General features: G+C 36.2%; 1 protein-coding gene across 3 annotated transcripts in view; it reads right to left on the bottom strand.

The window, feature by feature from the left end:
* Window positions 1–3,499: 3,499 nt before the first annotated feature.
* The window catches only part of LOC124554788 (phospholipase A2 inhibitor beta), a 145,557-nt gene continuing 128,424 nt past the window's right edge, over window positions 3,500–20,632 (bottom strand). For all 3 annotated transcript variants that reach the window (XM_047128437.1, XM_047128435.1, XM_047128436.1), the window contains 2 exons: window positions 15,850–16,115; window positions 3,500–6,495 (listed from right to left, as the gene is read on the bottom strand). In XM_047128437.1, the coding sequence (XP_046984393.1) occupies window positions 5,524–6,495; window positions 15,850–16,095 (1,218 nt within the window). In that variant the 5' untranslated portion in view covers window positions 16,096–16,115 and the 3' untranslated portion in view covers window positions 3,500–5,523. The remainder of the gene's footprint in view (window positions 6,496–15,849; window positions 16,116–20,632) is intronic.

The raw sequence follows: 20,632 nt of genomic DNA on the forward strand, positions 1-20,632 counted from the left end.
ATCTAAATGTGGAAAAATGTATGTTAAGGCAGACAGGTAGGAGAAACATTCCCATAATGTTCAATACAGTATCAGTAGAGTGCTGCTTGATACAGTCACATCAATTAACTGTCTAAGGGTAATGTTGCAAAGCAATATGAAATGGAATGGACATGTAAGGATTGTACCGAGAAGGCAAATGGTCAACTCCAGTTTATTGTGACAGTTTTAGGAAAGTGTGGTACACCTGTAAAGGAGACAGCGTATAGAACTCTAGTTTGACCCATTCTTGAGTACTGCTTGACTATTTGGGATTCATATTAGGTTGCATTAAAGGAAGATGTCGTAATAATTCAGAGATGGGAGGTGGTTTGGGAGCTTAAATAGGAATTCCTGGGTCAAAGGTGATGTTCTTTATGAGGAACAATATTGAGAAAGTCTAGAGAACTGGCGTTTGAAGCTCAATGTAAAAAAATCCTACTTCTGCCAACGTATATTTTGTGTAAGGACCACAAACATAAGAGATATTTGGGATCATATGGAGGCATAGAGACAGCTGTTTTTCCCTTGCTCTATTTGCAAGTGGTACAGGAAGGGAAATGACTAGCAGTGGTATAATTTACCCTCCACCATGCACCATACAGTTGCTTGCAAAGTTTGTGTGTTGATTTAGATGCAGACAGAGAGTTGTATTTCCCTTGCTCTATTTGCTAGTGGAACAGAAAAGGAAAAGACGATTAGCAATAAAAGGTGCCCCCTGCCATACAGTATATGGTGGCTTGCAGAGTGTTTATCTGGATGTAGATGTAGAACCACCAATGACATATATGGAAAGAAACACACCTTTGCATATAGGACTATTGAATGAGCCACAGTGGCATGAAGGTGGAGCAGAGGGACACAAAACCAATCTCACCCAGCTAAAGAGTGACAGACAGACTTACTGTACAACAGCAGTGGCCATAAACAGAAGCACATTTTAATGAAGATAAAAGCCACTCCAGACTAAATATATATTACTAATGATTTAATTCACACCATTAGAGTATGCAGCACTTTACTACATGCAGCAATAAATGAGATCAATTTAACCAGTTAACTGTTTGACATCCCTTCCGAGGAATAAACCACAAACGATGACGACATATTAGTAAACATGAGAATTTTATAAGCACGCAAAATTGCTATGTTGAACATAAATAAGATTTGCAATTTCAGAAACATGAAATATCTGAAAGATCTTTTACAAGCTGACCAGTCAGCAGTGACATAATGGTATTACAAGACCAAGGAACCACATACATACAAAAGATGGGATAGCTACTAAAAACAAGGATAATTAACTAACACACACCATCAGGGAATAACAACTGGTGGTGTATGGTAAATATTTTGTAGAAAGAACATTTCCATTGCTCACAAGGGAACATCCCCATTGCACCCCCCTCAGATTTAGTTATAAGTTGGCACAGTGGATAGGCCTTGAAAAACTGAACACAGATCAATCGAGAAAACAGGAAGAAATTGTGTGGAACTATGAAAAAATAAGCAAAATATACAAACTGGGTCATCCATGTGTAATATAGGCAATATTAAGGGCAATATGTGGTGAGGAGCGCCGTGGTCCCGTGGTTAGCGTGAACAGCTGCGGACCGAGAGGTCTTAAGTTCAAATCTGCCCTTGACGGAAAATGTTGCTTTCTTTATTTTCGTAAAGTTATGATCTGTCTGTTCGTTCATTGACGTCTCTGTTCACTGTAATAAGTTTAGTGTCTGTGTTTTGCGACCGCACCGCAAAACCGTGCGATTAGTTGACGAAAGGACGTGCCTCTCCAATGGGAACCGAAAACATTTGATCGCAAGATCATAGGTCAACCGATTCCTCCACAGGAAAACACGTCTGATATATTCTATACGACACTGGTGACAGCATGTGCGTCACATTACAGGAATATGTTGTCGATCCACCTAACTAGTACACTTGGCGAATGGGTAAAAAGATTCTTCTACCTTGCCCGATTTAGGTTTTCTTGTGGATGTAATAATCACTCCAAAAAAAGTGATGAAAACATAAGAGTTTGTCACATAAACTGAAAATAAAAAGTTAAAATTTTCGGTCGAAGGAAGATTTGAACTAAAAACCTCTCGTTCTGCAGCTATTCACACTAACCACAGGACCACAGCGCTCCTCGTCTCACACTGCCCTTAATATTGCCTATATTACACATGGACGACCCAGTTTGTATATTTTGCTTATTTTTTCATAGTTCCACACACCTTCTTCCTGTTTTCTCGATCGATCTGTGTTCAGTTTTTCAAGGCCTATCCACTGTGCCAACTTATAACTAAATCTGAGGGGGGTGTGATGGGGAGGTTCCCTTGTCAGTACATGCTATGAACAAGTAATCTTTGCAGGAGACTTCATCTGCATAATCCATTACAATGACCAGATGCCCGACTTCAGTAAATCAATTGAACTGAAGTAAGTAGTCAAAGACATAAGACTATTTGATACTTGGGGACAAAAGCATGGTGCACTTCCCAGTTTCACTTATGTTGTTGAAAACTTTGCAAACCACCCAGTCTGAATTTATGAATCTGATATTTTAAAAGATCAAGTACTGCAGTCTGAGATCTTGCCAACTGCCTTTCCTCATCATTGTGTCTATACAAGGTATTTAAAAAAGTATGCTATATTTTGAGAGGCAGTTGTGGACAAATGAAGGCCCATTGCTCTGTTATTGTGAATTGGCAAAGCCAATGAATGTGAATGCAAAATAAATATTGTGGTAACAGATTGACCTGTACTGTAATGTAGCCTGATGTTCACATTCACACCATATTAAACCCATGTTGATACTTTAGAAGCTCTGGTGTTTCATAGCAAGAGAATAATGCATTCTCATAAGTTTACTGCATTCTGTAGGCAATTCACAACAGGAAAAAGCTTTCAGAAGAAGAGGTGTGTTTCACAGTAGTGAGGATGAACAACAACCCGCAGCTCTTAAGGTATGGATTTTGGAGCCCATTTTTACTCAACATTTTTTCCTTGTTTTGGTCCATACTACCACTTTCAAAATATGAAATAATTTTGAACACTCTGTATATACATCATCAACACAGAAAAAGAAGGGGACTTTGGAAATTGAATATGTTGCATCTATTGTTCTTGCATTCCAAGCTCACACTTCGATCCAGTGGCTTGCAGAAGCAACCAAAACGGCATTTACCATTTACAGTCACTTCCACCAGCCAACATGCCGGCTGTCAGCTTGGATAAATCTTCTGTTATGTGATAACTTTTGCAGTCCCTAGAAACAGTACCATGTTTTTATGTTATTTAATACTGCTACTTCTATTGTATGGCTCCCACTCACAAAGAGGTACATTGTGAATTACCAGTTTCTCTTTAAACATATGATATATATTATGTAGCATAGACCAGAAAGAGAGAGAGAGAGAGAGAGAGAGAGAGAGAGAGAGAGAGATAATTTTGTAAGCACAGCAGAGATTACTCAGTATGAGTTAATAATTGGTCTTTATTACTAGAAAATTTACAAAGAATATTCATAAAGCTTTTATACATTTTTCAGTCTGCTTTATTTCTTCTTCTTCACACTCAGACATACTTGCTTCAGGATATAATTTGAAGCTTTTCATTCTACCAGTGATTTATCTACATTTTAGTATGTCAATTATTATCACAAAGGGCCACATCAAACTGTCTGTGAGAATCTCAATTAGTAGTTCTTGACAGTTCTGTACTTATGGCAAGCTATATGGGTCACGACAATGCATTATATATCTTTTGGTTTTTCATTTACAACTCCATTAAAACACGCAACTTCACATATAGAATACATGTAAGTAAGGGGTACGATCTTAGGCAATCTCTCTAACAATATGCCTTGATAGTTCTTTTTATCAACCAGAGTGAATTATTAGGCTAACACTTCTTGAACATGATGCTACTTCTGAGTTGTGCATATGTTGTATACAAATGTGATTTAAGGATAATATGTGGTGTCCACTTTGAATCCCATGAAGGCAACTGTTTAAAAATCTATGCATCCTAACAACAGTTGCATATTTCATCTTTTGTAGACCAATAACCTCGCTGTTTGGTCTCGCCCCCAACCAACCAACCATCTTTTGTAAAGCTGGTTGTGAAGAACCAGTCACAATTTGAAAATAACTAAAGTAATTTAGCATTCATAAACATAACATCAGAGACAAAAACAGCCTACATCATCCACAACTTGACCTTACTCTTGTACAGAAAAGAGTACATTATGTAACCATAAAAACACTTTACCACCTCCCAAGATTTTATCATACAGTTAACACAGTTTAAATCATTTCTCATTGGCAACTCCTTGTACCCTGTAGTTAAATATTTGATTGGATAGTATCTACTGGTGGATAAGTTATGTTTTAATCTACATTGTTGTTGCTTCAAATAAAATTAGAAATCCAATTAAATAACATCAACTATGTAGCTAATTTACTCATAAATTTGTCTTATTTGTAAGCTTATTAACACTCACCACATCAAAGTAAGTTGCCACAAAATTTAATCAATGGAATGTGTAACTAAATTACTAACTAAAACGATAATACCAAATATCCGCAAGTCAACATTTTCTTAATTAAAATAATCACAGTGATTTCTGTTGGATGGGATAACAATCATCTTCTTCTGCACAAATCTTGCACAGCAATGAAGATGGTAATTTTGTGTATTAACTAAAATGTGTTTATGCATAAATAGTACAATATAATAGCAATATTAACAATAACTTTCTGTTGGTAATTCTTGCAAAGGTCAGGTTGTGCAGCTGTAACATGGAACATTCAATACTAAATTTTGCTTTTGTATTGGCGCCACATTTAGAGACAAGATTATTACAGTCAACATTGATCCCAACAAGATAATTCATTAACATTGAGATATCACCTGTGACACATAGCACCTTCTATTATAGAACTTTTTGCATGATGTACTTTTGTTTGAGCCTTTCATTAACTTCAGCCATATCATCAAACACCACTGTGAACCTTTTTTCTTATGCATCACAAAGTAGATAATTTGTGATTGTCATTACCTCTTATGTATTTGTTATGTTTTACTTTTATACTCGTTAAGTTTTATACATCAAAATGTCACATGGGTTAGTACAACCAGGTATCTGTATGGGTCAAAAGTATTCTTAAATTTGTCTGATTAAACTGAAAGGAATAAATCAAAGCAATAACTGTTAAGTACAAAGAAAATGTGTTTAGCATTGAGAATAATCTGCAGTGCCATTCTCTATATTCTACAGCAAGAATTTCATCAGTCAAAAAACACACATTCATATGAAAGTAGAGAAGAATTACTCACATGTGTAAACATGTCAACTATGACAGAGCAGACAACACTTTAAATGCATAATCCAAAACAATAAGCTCTCTATGCTTCAAACAAAATAATAAATAAATAAAAAGAACCTACTGCAGTTTTAAATACAGACAAAGGTTATTTGTCAGTTTTAACGGCAAAAAATCACACATCCATTTCCTGCTCCTCTTGTTTACCAATAGATGTGTACTGCACTTTCCTTGAGATGCTGTCTAAAATAGGTGTCACATGACTCTTAATCATAAACCAGTTCATATAAAGAACAACTCCACAAAATATAAGTATTAAACAAACTAGAAAGCTGACAAGTATGGGAATAACATGATGTTGTGAACTTGCTGCTTCTTCTGGGGGACACTGTATCTGACGAAGTGAAGAAACAATTTGTCCTGCATTACTCTCTGGCAGTCCTGAATGACACTGAAGAGATCCTTTATTCCTTACTGCCACATGCGTGTTTTGTAACCATCTGTAAAAATCTGTTATTCGACAATCACATGTGAAAGGGTTTCCACCAAGATCGACAAGCAGGCTTTGGTTTCGAGCGGGTAAAATATCCAATTTATCAAGCTGTTTGCTGTCAAGTACTGATATGTCATTTTTTTCCAGATCAATGAAACGTAGGTTAGGTAAACATTCAATATTAAAATCAAGATCTTTCAGTTTATTGTCACCAAGATGCAAGTCCATCAGTGCAGGGAGATCACAAAATACTTTTGGATCCTTAAATCTGTGGATTTCGTTTTGTTCAAGATGTAACTTAATGAGATGTGTCAAATTGCTTTTGACAAATATATCATGCAAATCTTCAGCAAGACCTTCTGGTGTGTTATCAGCAAATGCATCAGTAAGATGCAGTTCCATAAGATGTTCAAAATTAGAAAATATTCGAGGATGGTGATAATTTTCTTTCCCAGTGCCATCTGAAGAAATATTTAGTTCATTATGGTTCAGAATGAGTAGCTGGACATTACTGACTCGGTGATATGATTTCCCACGAATAACTTGTAGTCCATTATTTGACATGTCAACTACTTGCAGTTTTGTGTAGTTGTTTAATCTTCCAAACACATTCCATGGTAGTTCTCTTATTTTATTTCCATTGAAAACCAGTACCTGAAATAATGAAAAAACTGTATTAAAACAAGCACAACAAATGTATTTCTGTTTTCACTTTCAAAGCATTTCTAAAATAAAATATAAAGTGATAACTTTAAATTAATAAGTGTAAAATCAACAATCCAGTAATTTGAACCAATGTATGACTTCATAAATCATGGTAATAGAATCTATATGGATGGAAATTGATTAAGACACCAAAACAAAAATTACAGGTATTCATTTCACAGTATATGTATATGCCTACTATTAATTGTCTCTCATTTTGTTTTTGCAATAGCATGAGGCTAAAAAGATGACTATAATAAGCTTTGTAGCAAGGAAGCATTCATTGTTTTCTTTTAAAGACAACTGCAGGAATAGGTCCATGGCAAAGGACAGTTTGAATAATCATAAAACTAACTCAAGTGTATTAGTAACTATTAGTGTATTTGGAATTAGTGTAGGGGGCTTGTCAGATGTTGGAGATTTTATTATATTAAACACTTTTCTATCAGTTGTATTCTTCATTATTGTTACGCTGTCAACTAAACCTCCTGTCTAGGCAGAAAACAAGCCCAAAACAAATTACCTCTTGTTGGAAGGTCTATGCTGTTTTGAAATTTTAATTTTCTTGTAGACATGGAGGTAGATGCTCTTGAAGATTGAACTCATGACAGTTTGTTGTTGTTTTGCAAAAGGTGATTGTGCGAGAATGTGGAGGATGTGTGAGAGATGGCTCAGGACTGCATTTTAAACTGAGCAATGTAATAAAGGCTGCTTCTGAAAGGAACACTTACTGCATGCAATATAAACTCAAGTATTCTTCCACAGAACTGCACTGTCATCCATTAAATTTGAGAGTAGCATATTTAAATAACTACTAAAAATGTAAAATGTATCATATTTCTTGTCATTTATTGATATCTACGAAAGCAATGAAAATGTATAGGAAACTTTAGATGTTAATAAATGTGGTTCCATTTTGTTACAGGTACTCTAAATAGATTTTGTGATCTTGCACAAAGATGGTTTCTGTTCTGAAATACTTTATGGAATCAATGAGCACAGATGCTGTAACTGATTATTTGTCAGAGGCAGTTATTTAATATGTGTTTTCTTTGTATCCAGAAACAAAATATAATTAAGAACATTGTTTTATCTCACCATATAGACTCTGGAGAGGTTTGGCATTTACTCAGTTCTCTAGTTCCATGTCTTCTTATTATTACCAGTTCATTATTGTCTTCTCTATCATGCAAACCAAAAATCACAAACATATTTCTTCTGCTAAAATGTTTACAAGTAAACCATTACACCAGTGTGTTGATAACATAATGTCTTTTATTTTTAATGCTGTGTCTAGCCTTTTTAAAAACCAATGTACCGTATGAAATCTAAGTCACGGTTAGGTTAAAACATGAGAAAGCTTGTGGCAGTATTTTGTTGGAAGTTATAATGGATAACTGAAAGTTGGCTGTAGATTAAAATATTTGACAGGGTGTGATCATTTTATAAAATAAGGGGAAAGTGAAGTGGCTCAATGAGAAATATTGTGCACTGAAATGGTACAAATATGGAAAAATCTATTGCCTCTTATTCTTAAGAAATAATTTCAAGGTAAGTGACATGGATAGGAATGTCAGATAAACAGTCTGATAACCATTATATTGATTAGTTTTATCCATATTCCAACAGCTATGCACTCCATTCTTTGGAATCTAGGAAATGTTTGGTAAGAGAAGGAGAAATGTCAACTAATGAAACTTGTGTATTTTGACTGATATAATCATAGATGAAAGTAACAAAAATGTATCTAGCTTCTAGAGGCAGAGACCTTCATTTGATGCTGCCAAGCAATTTCATTCTGTTTTAAGTTACAATGATTGTCTGACTGATTTTTGATTGATTTCATTTGATAATATTGTGTACAGAGTGTGTACTTGTAATATAGGACAACTCATCTTAAACCCAACAACTGAAAATATTTAGCCCACAAAATACAGTGCAAAACATCAAAATTTCAATGATGATGATAAGGTTGCACACACCTTCTTTTTAATTGTATCCTTAAGGACTTTGGTATCATAGAAACTTTTTATTTTACATAATGTTTATTCTACTTTAATTATGAAGCAAATTCAGATACAAATTTTATAATATTTCACTAGGTTATCAACTGCCTTATGCCAAAAGAAAGACCTACATCACACATTACTAGTGAAAAATTCTTACAATTTTCAAATGTAACATTTGTATGTTTCTCAAAATAATTCATGATTAGGGACTAAACCTGAGAACTCGTACCAGTTTACAGTCCATACTCTGTGAATTAAGAATGTGTTACAATTCAGAGGCAAGAAGAAGGCACATTGTGCAATGAATGATTTTATTGAATATGTTACCTGCTGTTTTTTATAGATTTAATATCCATGAGACACAGAATATAACTTCTCAGAGTCTGTTGTCACTGGATTCAAGCATTTAGTGAAGACCATTAAAAAAGCTTTGATGCTTGTAGCCAGAATGCTTCAAGAATAAGAATTCCTCCATAGTTAGTCATCAGCAAATTAATTAGAGGATAGGTGAAAGTGCAGAAATGCAGATGACTCCCTGTTCTTGTTGTGAAAGTTTAATTAAAAGCAAATAAGATAATGATTAGAGAATATTCCAATGATATACACCTACATAAGCATCATGCAGGCCGTAGTGATAAGGTAAGAGGGTTTCAGACAAGTAAAGAATTCATCCTTTATGATAGTGTCTTTGAATGAAGGAGGAAGAAGGTAAGCAGAATTATCGTGAAGTTCTCTCAACCACACATGATGGTGTGATGCAAAGTGCATTTGTAGATGTAGAGCAGAATGGAACTGTAGATGTAAATGAAGAGCAGGTACTGAATTTTTAATTTTATTGTGGATTTCTTCTCAATAGAGAGTTCTGTAGATTAATCAATGGATTAATACAGTTTCTGTTTGGGATACTCTGACTCATTATCAGAAAGAGAACACAGGGAAATAATATAAGATCAACAATGTAATTTCCAATTTTTAAATGTAATAATGAGGATGAAGAATAAGTGAAGAAAATAATAAAGTTGATTGAGAGACTACATTTAAAAATAGTGCAACAGGAGATAAAACAGTTCAAAACTGAATTAACCACAAACTGAATTAATCCCACATTTGGTCCATAAGAGGTACATAGATAGATAATTCAATAAAGAAAAGCTTTGTATGTCACTAACATTAAGGTGATTAGGGCAGGGCACTAGTTAAGATTGATTAGGCCAGAGAAACAATGTGGCAACAATGTATCAACTCATAATTCACCACAGATAGTTTACAGAACCCAAGAAAAACATAAATCAGAATGCCTGCAGTGAGATTTGAATCCTGCTCCTCCTGAGACTCAGTTAAAAAATGATCAGTTTCAAATTAAATATTAAGTATCTTAGTACACAAACACACTTCAGAAGTAAAGTATGGTGAAGCAAAGATAAAGCATGAAAAAAATTATACTGCACTCTAGTACACAAAACGCATGCTCCCAAATTATGAGACCACAAATGTGATCAGAATGACAACTTATTACAAGAAGAACTTGTTACCAGAAGTCCACAAAGTGGGGCAAGATGGGTCACTTTTCCCTCCAGGAATCTGGAGCACAGAAATTTTATTCATTACAGAATTCACTTCTAAAAGCAATTTTCTGTGCTTCTGCTAAACCACTCATTTAGCTAATTGTAGCATTATTTGGCTGATAGTTGTGAGATCACCCTGTGGTTTCAGCAACTGTTGTATAAAATGAAAATTTTGGAGTATTGTTCTCCCTTCACAGGACAAACTTCTGTGGTGCCCTTGCTGGGTAGGCTGTTCTTATATTGTAAGAAGGTGTAATAAGCACATTACTTGTCACTATTTACACAGTCACTTAATAAACAACATTAGTAGCTCTTTGAAGCTATGAACAGTATAGTTTAACTGTAGAGGCACACAAATAGTTTACAAACTTAGCCACTTCAGAAATTCTTCCATCACTGGTCCAAAAGTTATGAGCATGCCCTCTTGGAGTTCAGATAAATCACTTTGTTTCCACATTATGACAATGACTAAACTGTTTTCCATGTTCCCCAACATGCTTTATATACCCTCTACTACTAGTGCTGCCACCTGCTGTCTGTGAGTGTTTATTGCGCATGGACATCAAACATAGGCAGCGGTCACATTAATGTGACTGGACCATTTATGTAAGGAGGTTACTTAATCAGAAATTTGTTGTAAGATGCAAGAAGACAAACAGGTACCCAAAATTTAGACAGAAGATGGGCCTCTGATCTCCAACATAAACAAATGTAATGGCATGAATTTGAATAAGCAAAAATACACAATATTGTTTGATTATACCTCCACAAACAAATCACTAGAGTATTTGACAACTGTTAAATATCTAAGGATATTCTCCTAGAGTCATGTACAATAGTATGACTACATACATATAGTAATTGGTAGGCAAATATCAGACATAATCAATCATTGGGAGAACTCCAAGGATGTGTTTTACCCACGAAGGAGGTGCATAAAGAATTCTCCTGTGACAAAGTCTTGAGTACTGTTCATTTTTGTGTAACCATCATTGCTCTGGATTAATAGCAAAGATTTTTAAAAAAGTATTGTAATAGGATTCATCATTAACTCATATTTCTTAACACGTAAAAGGTTACTGTTAACATAATGGGAGAAATCAATAAAATTTGACATTGTCAAACTGGGAGATGCAGGTTATTTTAAATACTTTCTTTTGATTGCACTTGGCAGACATAATTACAGTTAACCAGTTTTGACTCTTGACTACAGAGAAATATAAAAATATACTTGGTATCTTGTTATGTAACTAACATAGCAATGTGTCATAAAGTACTGATTGTGATCACTTAAAATAAACTGTGATTCCTCCTCATGTGTCATAGTTCAGTAAGTAATGCAACACTTTTTTTCTCAGCCAGTTTTGGTTGAAAAAATATGGAATTGGTTGTGCAGCATCATGGATATTCCTGCTTCAGCCATTATAGTTTCTTGAAGTTCTGATACGTGGCAGCATTATACATAGCCTTCAAAATAGCATCTGTAATACCTTCCATTGGAAAGCTATCATTGAGTTTCTTTTGGCAGAAAACCAGAGCACTGCAGACATTTGTAGGTGATTGCAGAATGTCTACAAGAGACCTGGTAGTGAACAAAAGCACAGTGAGTCATTGGGTGAGGTATCTCATCCTCATCACAACAAGGTCATGCAAACCTGTCTGATATCACGTGTGCTGACCGGCTGCACACAGCTGTGACTCCTGCAATGTTGGTACTTGCAGACAGTCTCATTTGAGGTGCTCAATGGATCATAATCAAACACCTCACTGCTCAACTGGACATCTTTGTTAGTAATGATGACACACTAGTCTACCAGTACTCACAGGTTTGTGCCCATAGGGTTCCCTGCTTTCTGACTTCCATCTCTTTGGCCCAGTGAAGGATGTACTGCTTCCTATGGGAAGCAGTACATGGCTGATGGACAGGTTGTTGATGCAGTATGTACCATGCAGGCAGACAGGCCTTCCCAGTAGGGTGACCTAAGGCTGTCACTTGGACGTAGATTATGTTGAAAAATAGATTTTTTTAGCCAAAAGAGTCGAAAATAATATGGTGTATTGGAATCTTGAATAAAATCAACCAGCTTTCAGAAATAAAATGTGTTGCATTACTTGCTGGTTGCACTTTGGACCTTAAACCTGGATCAATTATATTTGCAGAGGGTGGGTGAGTATGCTTGGCTTACAAGTGCAAGAAGTGCAATGTAAAAAGTTATTTATGTTTTATTTTTTGAATAAACACAATTTCAAGTATTCTAAGAAACTTAGAAAACCACAGACCACACATCTAATAAAGTAAAATGAACATATTATTTCATTACACATGGCATGTAGATAATTAACCCTGGTGTCACACGGAACATTTGTCATTTAACTCTACTTTTTCTTTCTATGGCCCTTCACTGGGAAAATGTTGTCTCTTCGAAAATAAAGTTTTCCTTATTATTTTTTAATTGTATATGTCCTGTAATTACTGTAATTAAATAAAATATTCATTTTATTTGATCAAATATGCTGTCCTCAGTAATCTAAGTTTTTTCTGCACTCTAAATAGTAGCTGATAAAATTTTTAAATTCAGAATAGTATTTATATTCTAGTTTTTTAAACATAAATAATTTTTTAAATTGTACTTCTTGCACATGTTAGCCAAGCAACCTCATATGTCGACTATGAATGTAACTGTTCCAGTTGAAATTTTCAGTGCAAGAGGGGCATGACAATTTATATTAAACGACCACAATGAATACTTGATAATGTGTTCATATGTTACTTCCATGAAACATACTGCACATATTTTTATTTTTGTATTTAGTTTGCACTTTTTGATATTTTCGTAACTATTGCTTTTTTATAGCAGTTTTACATATTTGCCTTTACCAGATATTTAGTTCTGTCATGGTTGTCTAATTTTATTGATGTAAGGGAATGCATGATGCATGTAACACAGGGCTGGCAGAAGTATGAGCTGAGCATGCAGTATATGTCCCTGAGTCATCTGGAGTAGTGCCACAGCTGAGTCTCGATGTCACTCTAGAGTGACACTATGAGTTTCTAATAAATATTCAGCTATGTTTATTATCTTGAACTTTCTGCCTGTCAGAATATAGGGAGGAACAAGAGTATTCTTGGACTTGTCTCTAATTTTGCACAGTTGCAACAAGTAGTAGTTGATATCATGTGCCAAGCTTGTCTGAAACATTTTGTAAAAACAAATGTATTTGTAAATTTTAAGGAAATAATGACACACTGTGTATATGTCCATGAATTATTTTAGAGGGAGAAGTATCACGGCTGTCAAATTTTATTAATGTAAGGGAATGCACGATACATGTAACACAGGTGGCAATTGAAGCAGGCCCAGGTGTGTCAATGTGCAAAGGGGAAAGTTGCACACCTACAGCCACAGTCACTGGAGTGCAATAAAATGTCTGTTGGTAACAGTGGTCAGAAAGCAGCAGAAATACAGAAATGTTGAAGAGGCCAGCCATGTGTAAGAATCATTCTGTGTCATCATTTACCACAGACACCAAGCTCTTCACTCCACATCATATTCAAGGTACGGACAGAAAACAACATTTTTGGTGACAGTAGGTGTCACAGTATACAGACTGGCATGTAAACTTTTTTCCCATCAACTGCCCCAAAAGTGTAGACTATGAGGTTTTGATTGTTGGATTAGATTATAACTTTGATGAACAAGTGAACGTGGCTGCTGCTTGATAAAAGTTTTTATGAACTGTTAGGAAAGCCTAAATTGTACAAGTCATAGATAACTCTCTCAGCTTCTAATGGTCATTATACTCCAGTTCTTGATGTATGTAGACTTCCTGCCAGTTTTGCAATCTTACAGAGGCAGTTTCATTCACTGTGTTGTGCTCAAAGGACAACCAAAACGTTTTTGGTATTGATAATTTTGATATTTTTCGGTTGAAAATTCAGGACAATCTAAATTCTGTGAATTATTATGTGCCCCAGAACAGTATTTCAATACTAAATGAAGAATTTAGTGAACTTTTTATGGCTGGCCTAAGCAAAGCAACAAATTTTGAGGCTAATATTACAATGATGGAAAATGCAAAGCTTCGGTTTTGTCGGATATGCCCCTTGCCTTGCAAAAATGATAAGGGCTGACTGGCTGTGCAAATATGACTGACTTTTTCACAATGACATTAGAAGGGACTAGGGTTTTGTTGTGTGTGTGTGTGTGTGTGTGTGTGTGTGTGTGTGTGTGTGGCAGAGAGAGAGAGAGAGAGAGAGAGAGAGGAGAGAGAGAGCCAGAGAGAGAGAGAGAGAGAGAGAGAGAGAGAGAGAGAGAGAGACAGCCAGAGAGAGAGAGAGAGAGAGAGAGAGAGAGAGAATATTAACACTAACAAACAAAAGGAACACACATTAGTCAGTATCATGAATTAATTTATTCTACTGATCTCTGTGTGTGCTTAGAAATGCATATCATTAGTAAAGGATTACAACTGCTGAAAACTGACATACACAAAGAAGCAGCACCACCCAGTCTTGTGTGACTGGAAGGATCACTATAATGTTAAGTTCACTCACTGAAGAGCCTGCAAACAAACTGTAAACATGAAAGCAAGAGCCAGTAGCAAAAGGTGCTATGTCAGTATGTGAGGAAGTTCAAGTGGTCCAGGAAATAGATAACATCATACAGCCACATTTCAGGTTAAATTGGACGTGCTGTTATGACACTGATGCATATATGGGACCAGTGGACAGACGAGGGCCATACACAGTGAGATGTGGTTTGGAGCATTGCATTGTGACCACAGCATGGAATTATCACTATTTAGCCCACATGGCCCAAACTGACAGTAAAATTCCACATAAAGTGTTGATTTGATGCTGGATTACAACTACGTATTGACTTGACTTTCCTGATGGTGTAATACCATTTACTGTGATATGGACTTGAGAGAACCCCTGACATTGTATCAGCCTTCTTGGTTCAGAAGTCATAAATACCTCAAGACTACAATGGTCCCTCAACTGAAACTGAGTCACAAAATTTAGTGTTTTAGGATGTATACTGCTTCAGTTTACCTTTCAATGTCAAACACCAAGTGTGATACTTTGAAATGTGTTCAGGTCCAACATTTGACCTCATACTAAATTATGTGTAATTTTTAACTGGTATATTTATGCAATACTTTATTACAAAGGTAATCATAAATTTAAAATTTCTTGAATAAACACAATGAATGGAAATATAACTCTATGAATCCGGAGTTCTGATTTTTTATGGTACTGTTACTGTACACATGCAGAGACAGTACATTTTGCTTTAGAAGTTGTATATTCTAAGAAATTAGCTTCTTGTACACCATAACTGTTAATTAAACAACATAAATTATATTATAAGTAAAGCTTTCAACATAAATTTTAAAGAAACCTCTGAGTAAGAAATTTTCAACTGGTAGAAAAATATATTGTTACAGTAGTTAACATTACTCAAAAACACAGATAATTGTCATCCAAAGAAAAAGAAAAGCAACTGAAGAAAGATGGACCAGTGAAGCTTAAATGGCATGTTGAGATCCATCTTTTTAATATTCTGAGCATATTTTTATATATGATGAATGTTACTGTTTCATGATAAGTACAAATTGCACAGAAAAATATATTCCAAAGTATACAGCACAGACACATAATTAATCTTTTATAACAGTGATATTAATGACATAAAAATAAACAGTCAGTTTAAAAAATCTCTTACCTCTATCTCAGGTGGCAGATTAGCAAGAACTGATGTATCCGTAAATCCTGTGTTTGTACAATTAACAACATAATACCATTTGTTGAGGTAGCAAGTTGTTCCACAGAAACATTTGTTGTGGAATGTGGGACCACAGTTTTCTATTGTTGACTTGCCTGGTTCATCACCACACTTCTCTACCTCGGCCACTACGGCAGCCGTAAATAGCACTGTGGCTGCCACAAAGAGGAGAAGCTTGCATTCCATAGCTGTTCTGGCAAACTTATCTGAAAAACAAAAGGAACACACATTAGTCAGTATCATGAATTAATTTATTCTACTGATCAGAAACGTACTGCACTAAAATATTAATGCATATGTTAACAGTAACCAGCAAAAAATCTGAATGTACTCTGGCTAATCAAATATAGAAAAAATGCATTTCAAAAACTTTAGCTAATTATGTGATGCACCATGTTTTAGAACCACTATGTGCTGGAATGTTTTACTTTGTGCAGCCGTGTTGAGGTACTGAATTATCACATAAAGCCACTGAAATTACTTATATATACAAGGGCAGCAAAAGAAATATTGCTGGTTTTATATGGGCGGATCAAATGCCCTGTAAAAACAACAAAATATGTTTTGCATTAAATACCCCAAATATCATATTATGAATATTATTGGTAACTGGTCTATTTATCTGATGATGATTAATTTAAAGGGACTCAGTTACATGGTTATTAGTTAATTGATCATCTCATTGTGTTCAAAGATGTAGATATGCACATATTTTCCTCTCTCTTCATTTAATAGTATTGAAACTGTCATACGTTTTGTACTCAGTACATGAAAAGGTAACTAGCTTACTACAATTTAACAGCCAATAATAAAACTATGATCATTGCTGAAATTTAAAATGGCATCCTAGTATATGTAGTCAATATTACTAGAGTGAGTCAATCCTGTAAGTTGGTAAGCGTGCTGCAAACAGCGTGCAGAATGGCCTGTAGGTGGCAGCATAGTGCAGATGCACACATACCGTCGCAGTATCAGTATAAAGATGTCTGCCCCACTTGCAACTTGCACCAGCACCGGGGAAGGACAGCGTTCTGTTATTCGGTTTTTGCGTAGTGAAGGTGCGAAACCTATAGAAATTCATTGACGAATGTAGGTTCAGTATGGTGATGCATGTTTGTCACAGCAGCAAGTCTATGAATGGAGTAGGAAGTTCGCAAATGGTGTAACTTCAGTGGAAGATGCTCCTCGTCCAGGTCAGGCACAACGAGTTGTGACTCCACAGAACATTGCAGCAGTTGAAGCCATAATAAAGGAAAGCCGCCGAGTGACACTGAATGACATTGCAGCATGTTTACATATTAGTCATGGGTCAGCACACCACATTGTACATGATTTGCTCCAGTTTCACAAAGTGCCTGCAAGATGGGTGCCACGGCAGCTGACTCCTGAAATGAGAGAATGACGTGTTGATGCTTGTGAAGAACTTCTATGGCGCTTTGAACGAGAAGGTGATGGCCTCCTCGCAAGAATCATTACTGGGGACGAAACCTGGGTTCACATCCACCAATCAGAAACAAAGAGAGCGAGCAAGGAATGGCGCCATTCCTCATCACCAAAACCAAAGAAGTTTCGAACAGAACCATCAGCAGCGAAGGTTATGCTGATTCTCTTTTGGGACAAAAAAGGCGTTATTTTGGAGCATTACATGCCTAGAGGGCCACTGTCACCAGTGCAGCATACACAGATATCCTAAAAAATCATCTGCGGCCTGCAATCAAATCAAAGTGACGTGGATTACTGTCAGCAGGTGTTCCTTTGCAATATGACAATGCAAGGCCCCACACTGCCTGTACAACCGTTGCAACAAACGCAGACTTGCATTTTGAGTGTCTTCCTCATCCACCATACTCACCAGACCTTGCCCCAAATGATTTCCATTTGTTTGGACCACTCAAACACGCAATGGGAATAAAGAAGTTCCGTTCTGATGAAGAGGTACGCCACGCGGTGCATGAGTGGTTGGGTGGCCTGCTAAAAGATTTTTTAAAAGGAATTTATGCACTTTGTAAGCGCTGGAGGACTTGCATTCAGCGTGGGGGAGATTATGTTGAAAAGTGATGCAGCTTTGTACCACTTCTGCACAATAAATGATATTAAAAAAAATTTTAAGGTTTTCATTTGACTCTCCCTCATATAGTATTCGACAATGGAGTGAGAGATTTCTTGTTGTCCACTGCTTGCCTTGCCCCCTCCACCTCCTAAGCTAACATATAATGGTGTCGTCTTTAAATCTTGTTGTAATATCTACTCCTTTGGAAGAACTGGCTTATAGCTATTTCATCATCCACTAGAATCTATGATAAGTGGTGTCCTAGATCCATTGGACATCGCCAGTCTCGGCTAGCTGTATAATCTTCTAGGATGTGGCTAACCATCAATGTTTCTCCGCAGACATACTACGAGGGCTCTTCTCATCATAGTAGAAATTCATGAATTATTTTAGTATGTCCAATTTTCAAATGGCATAAGACAATACCTTCCTTCCTTGAGTTTCATTGTGAAGTCTGCCAGACCTTGGTGATGTTTTTAATGATTCTTAGTTTATTGTCCTGTGTACTGTTTCTCCATTTGTCTTCCCATTTCTTCGGGATGTGGCGTCTAGTGCGTGTACTTGATTTAACACTTGGAGTATCTGGTTAGAGTGTTTCCATCTCTGTTGTCTTTTTGATTAATTTGTTAGCTAGCTCATTACCTGGAATGCCAACATGACTTGGCATCGACAGAAAGGCTGAATGTTTTGGATAACACTTATTTATTGTTTGGAATGCACTCAAGGAATCACTGAATATGATGTAATTCTGTCAGGGGAAAGTTATTGTGTATTGCAGTGTTCTGTGAACGGTTATTCACTCTACAATATAGACATAGTATTCATTTGGTAATGGTAGAGAACGTTTTTGTAGAAACCAGTTATGTATGCATGCATATCCGATTTGTTCATTATTTCTGGAACCATCAGAACACAGGAGATAAAAATGTCGATACTCCTGTATGACTGAATTAAATGGAGAACAATAAACGTTGGGCGCTATATTCGTCTTTGGCGTCGCCCTGTTGGTCCGTCCTTGCTACCAGTCAGGGAATATATCACTGAGGCGTTCGCGATTGGGAGTACTGCATGCATATAATCAGAGGAAACTTTTCTTGCTGGAGGTCTTCCAGTCATACTGCTTCTAGGTGTCCTGCTTGAAAATGGTTCATGAGTCACTGGGTCAGGGGATTGTGAAATAAAATGGGATGAGCGGGGTCGTTTCGCATTTTATTAATCGTGATTGCTTGCTTAAACAATTTTTGTTGGCATCATATTTTAAATGGTGGTATTCCTGATTCTACAAGAAGACTATTGGCTGGGCTCGTTCGGAGAGCTCCAGTTGCCGAATGGATTCCATTGTGGTGTACAGAGTGGAATACTTCTAGGACAGATGGTGCAGCTGAGACATAAACAATGCTTCCATAGTCCAAACGGGATAAACTGAGCGCTTTATAAAATTTTAATAAAACCGTCCGATTCGCATCCCAGGAACCGTCACCGGGAAACAGAGAGTATTGAGTTTCTTCATTCAGAAAGTCTTGAGTTTTCGTATATGTGGTTTGCATATAAGTTTATAATAAAAAAGAACTCCTAGAAAAGTCTGCTGGACCACTACGTCCAGTAATTGGTTTTCTAGGATGGGCAGACCGTATTCCACAAAAGTATGTGAGGCATGATTAGATATCCATGGTTCTGCATCCTTTTTTTGTGTTTTCTACCTTAAAACGGGATGAATGGAAACAGCCGGGTGAATAGAAACAAAACTTCATATACGCAATTACTTTGAATACTATAAGGTTGTACTTGACATTAATTTTAACTATTATTGTTTTTGGTTTGGCAGCACTTCAGAGTAACAAGGAAATTATGTTTTGTTGGGTTGGCAGAATTATAGGTTGATGTTTATCCTTGTGTCTGTGTCGATAGCTTTTAAGTTGTTTTCCTACCCACTTTGAACTTCTCTCGTAAGTAAACATGTATTCGACGTATGACAGTTAATGGAATTGTAAGTACTAGGTATAACATCTATATAAAACAGTAAGGGCTGGTTTTTGTTCCACTTTCAATGAAATCAGGTCTGTGAATTTTCAAATTTTTTAGGTTGTCTTTATAAACTTTGCGGGCTGAATAGATTTTGTTATTGTGGCGTGAATAGAAACGCCAGAATTCATGTTTCTATTCAACCCACAATAACAAAATCTAAAAAAATCTATTAATATCCCATATTAATACTATATCATTATCTAGTTATGTTACATGCAAAACTAACATATCTTCCTTTTTCAGAGTTGCTGTTCAAATATGCCACAGAAATACAAATCCATCATAGGAGGTGGTTACAAAAAACACAGACCTAATCATATAAACAATGCCCTCTCTGACATCAAACCGGGGGTTAGCTTGCGGAAAGCAGCTGGAAAACATGGGATTCATTGTAGCGTACTATACAGACATCCAAAAAGAGGGGCCAACATTAAACCTCAGGGTGGACAAACTGCCTTGTCTTTTGAAGAAGAGAAGCTGTTTGTAGACAGATTGAAAATATGCAGCGAATGGAGCTATCCTATTGACTTTACAACCTGAAGCCTTCTAGTAAAGGAGTCGCTTGACAGAAGGAGGAAGGAAGTGAAAAGGTTTATGAATAATCTCCGTGGTCGTGATTTTGTGGAATCATTTATGAGGCGACACGAA

This window comes from Schistocerca americana, chromosome X, assembly GCF_021461395.2.
Source record: "Schistocerca americana isolate TAMUIC-IGC-003095 chromosome X, iqSchAmer2.1, whole genome shotgun sequence".
Lineage (NCBI taxonomy): Eukaryota > Metazoa > Arthropoda > Insecta > Orthoptera > Acrididae > Schistocerca > Schistocerca americana.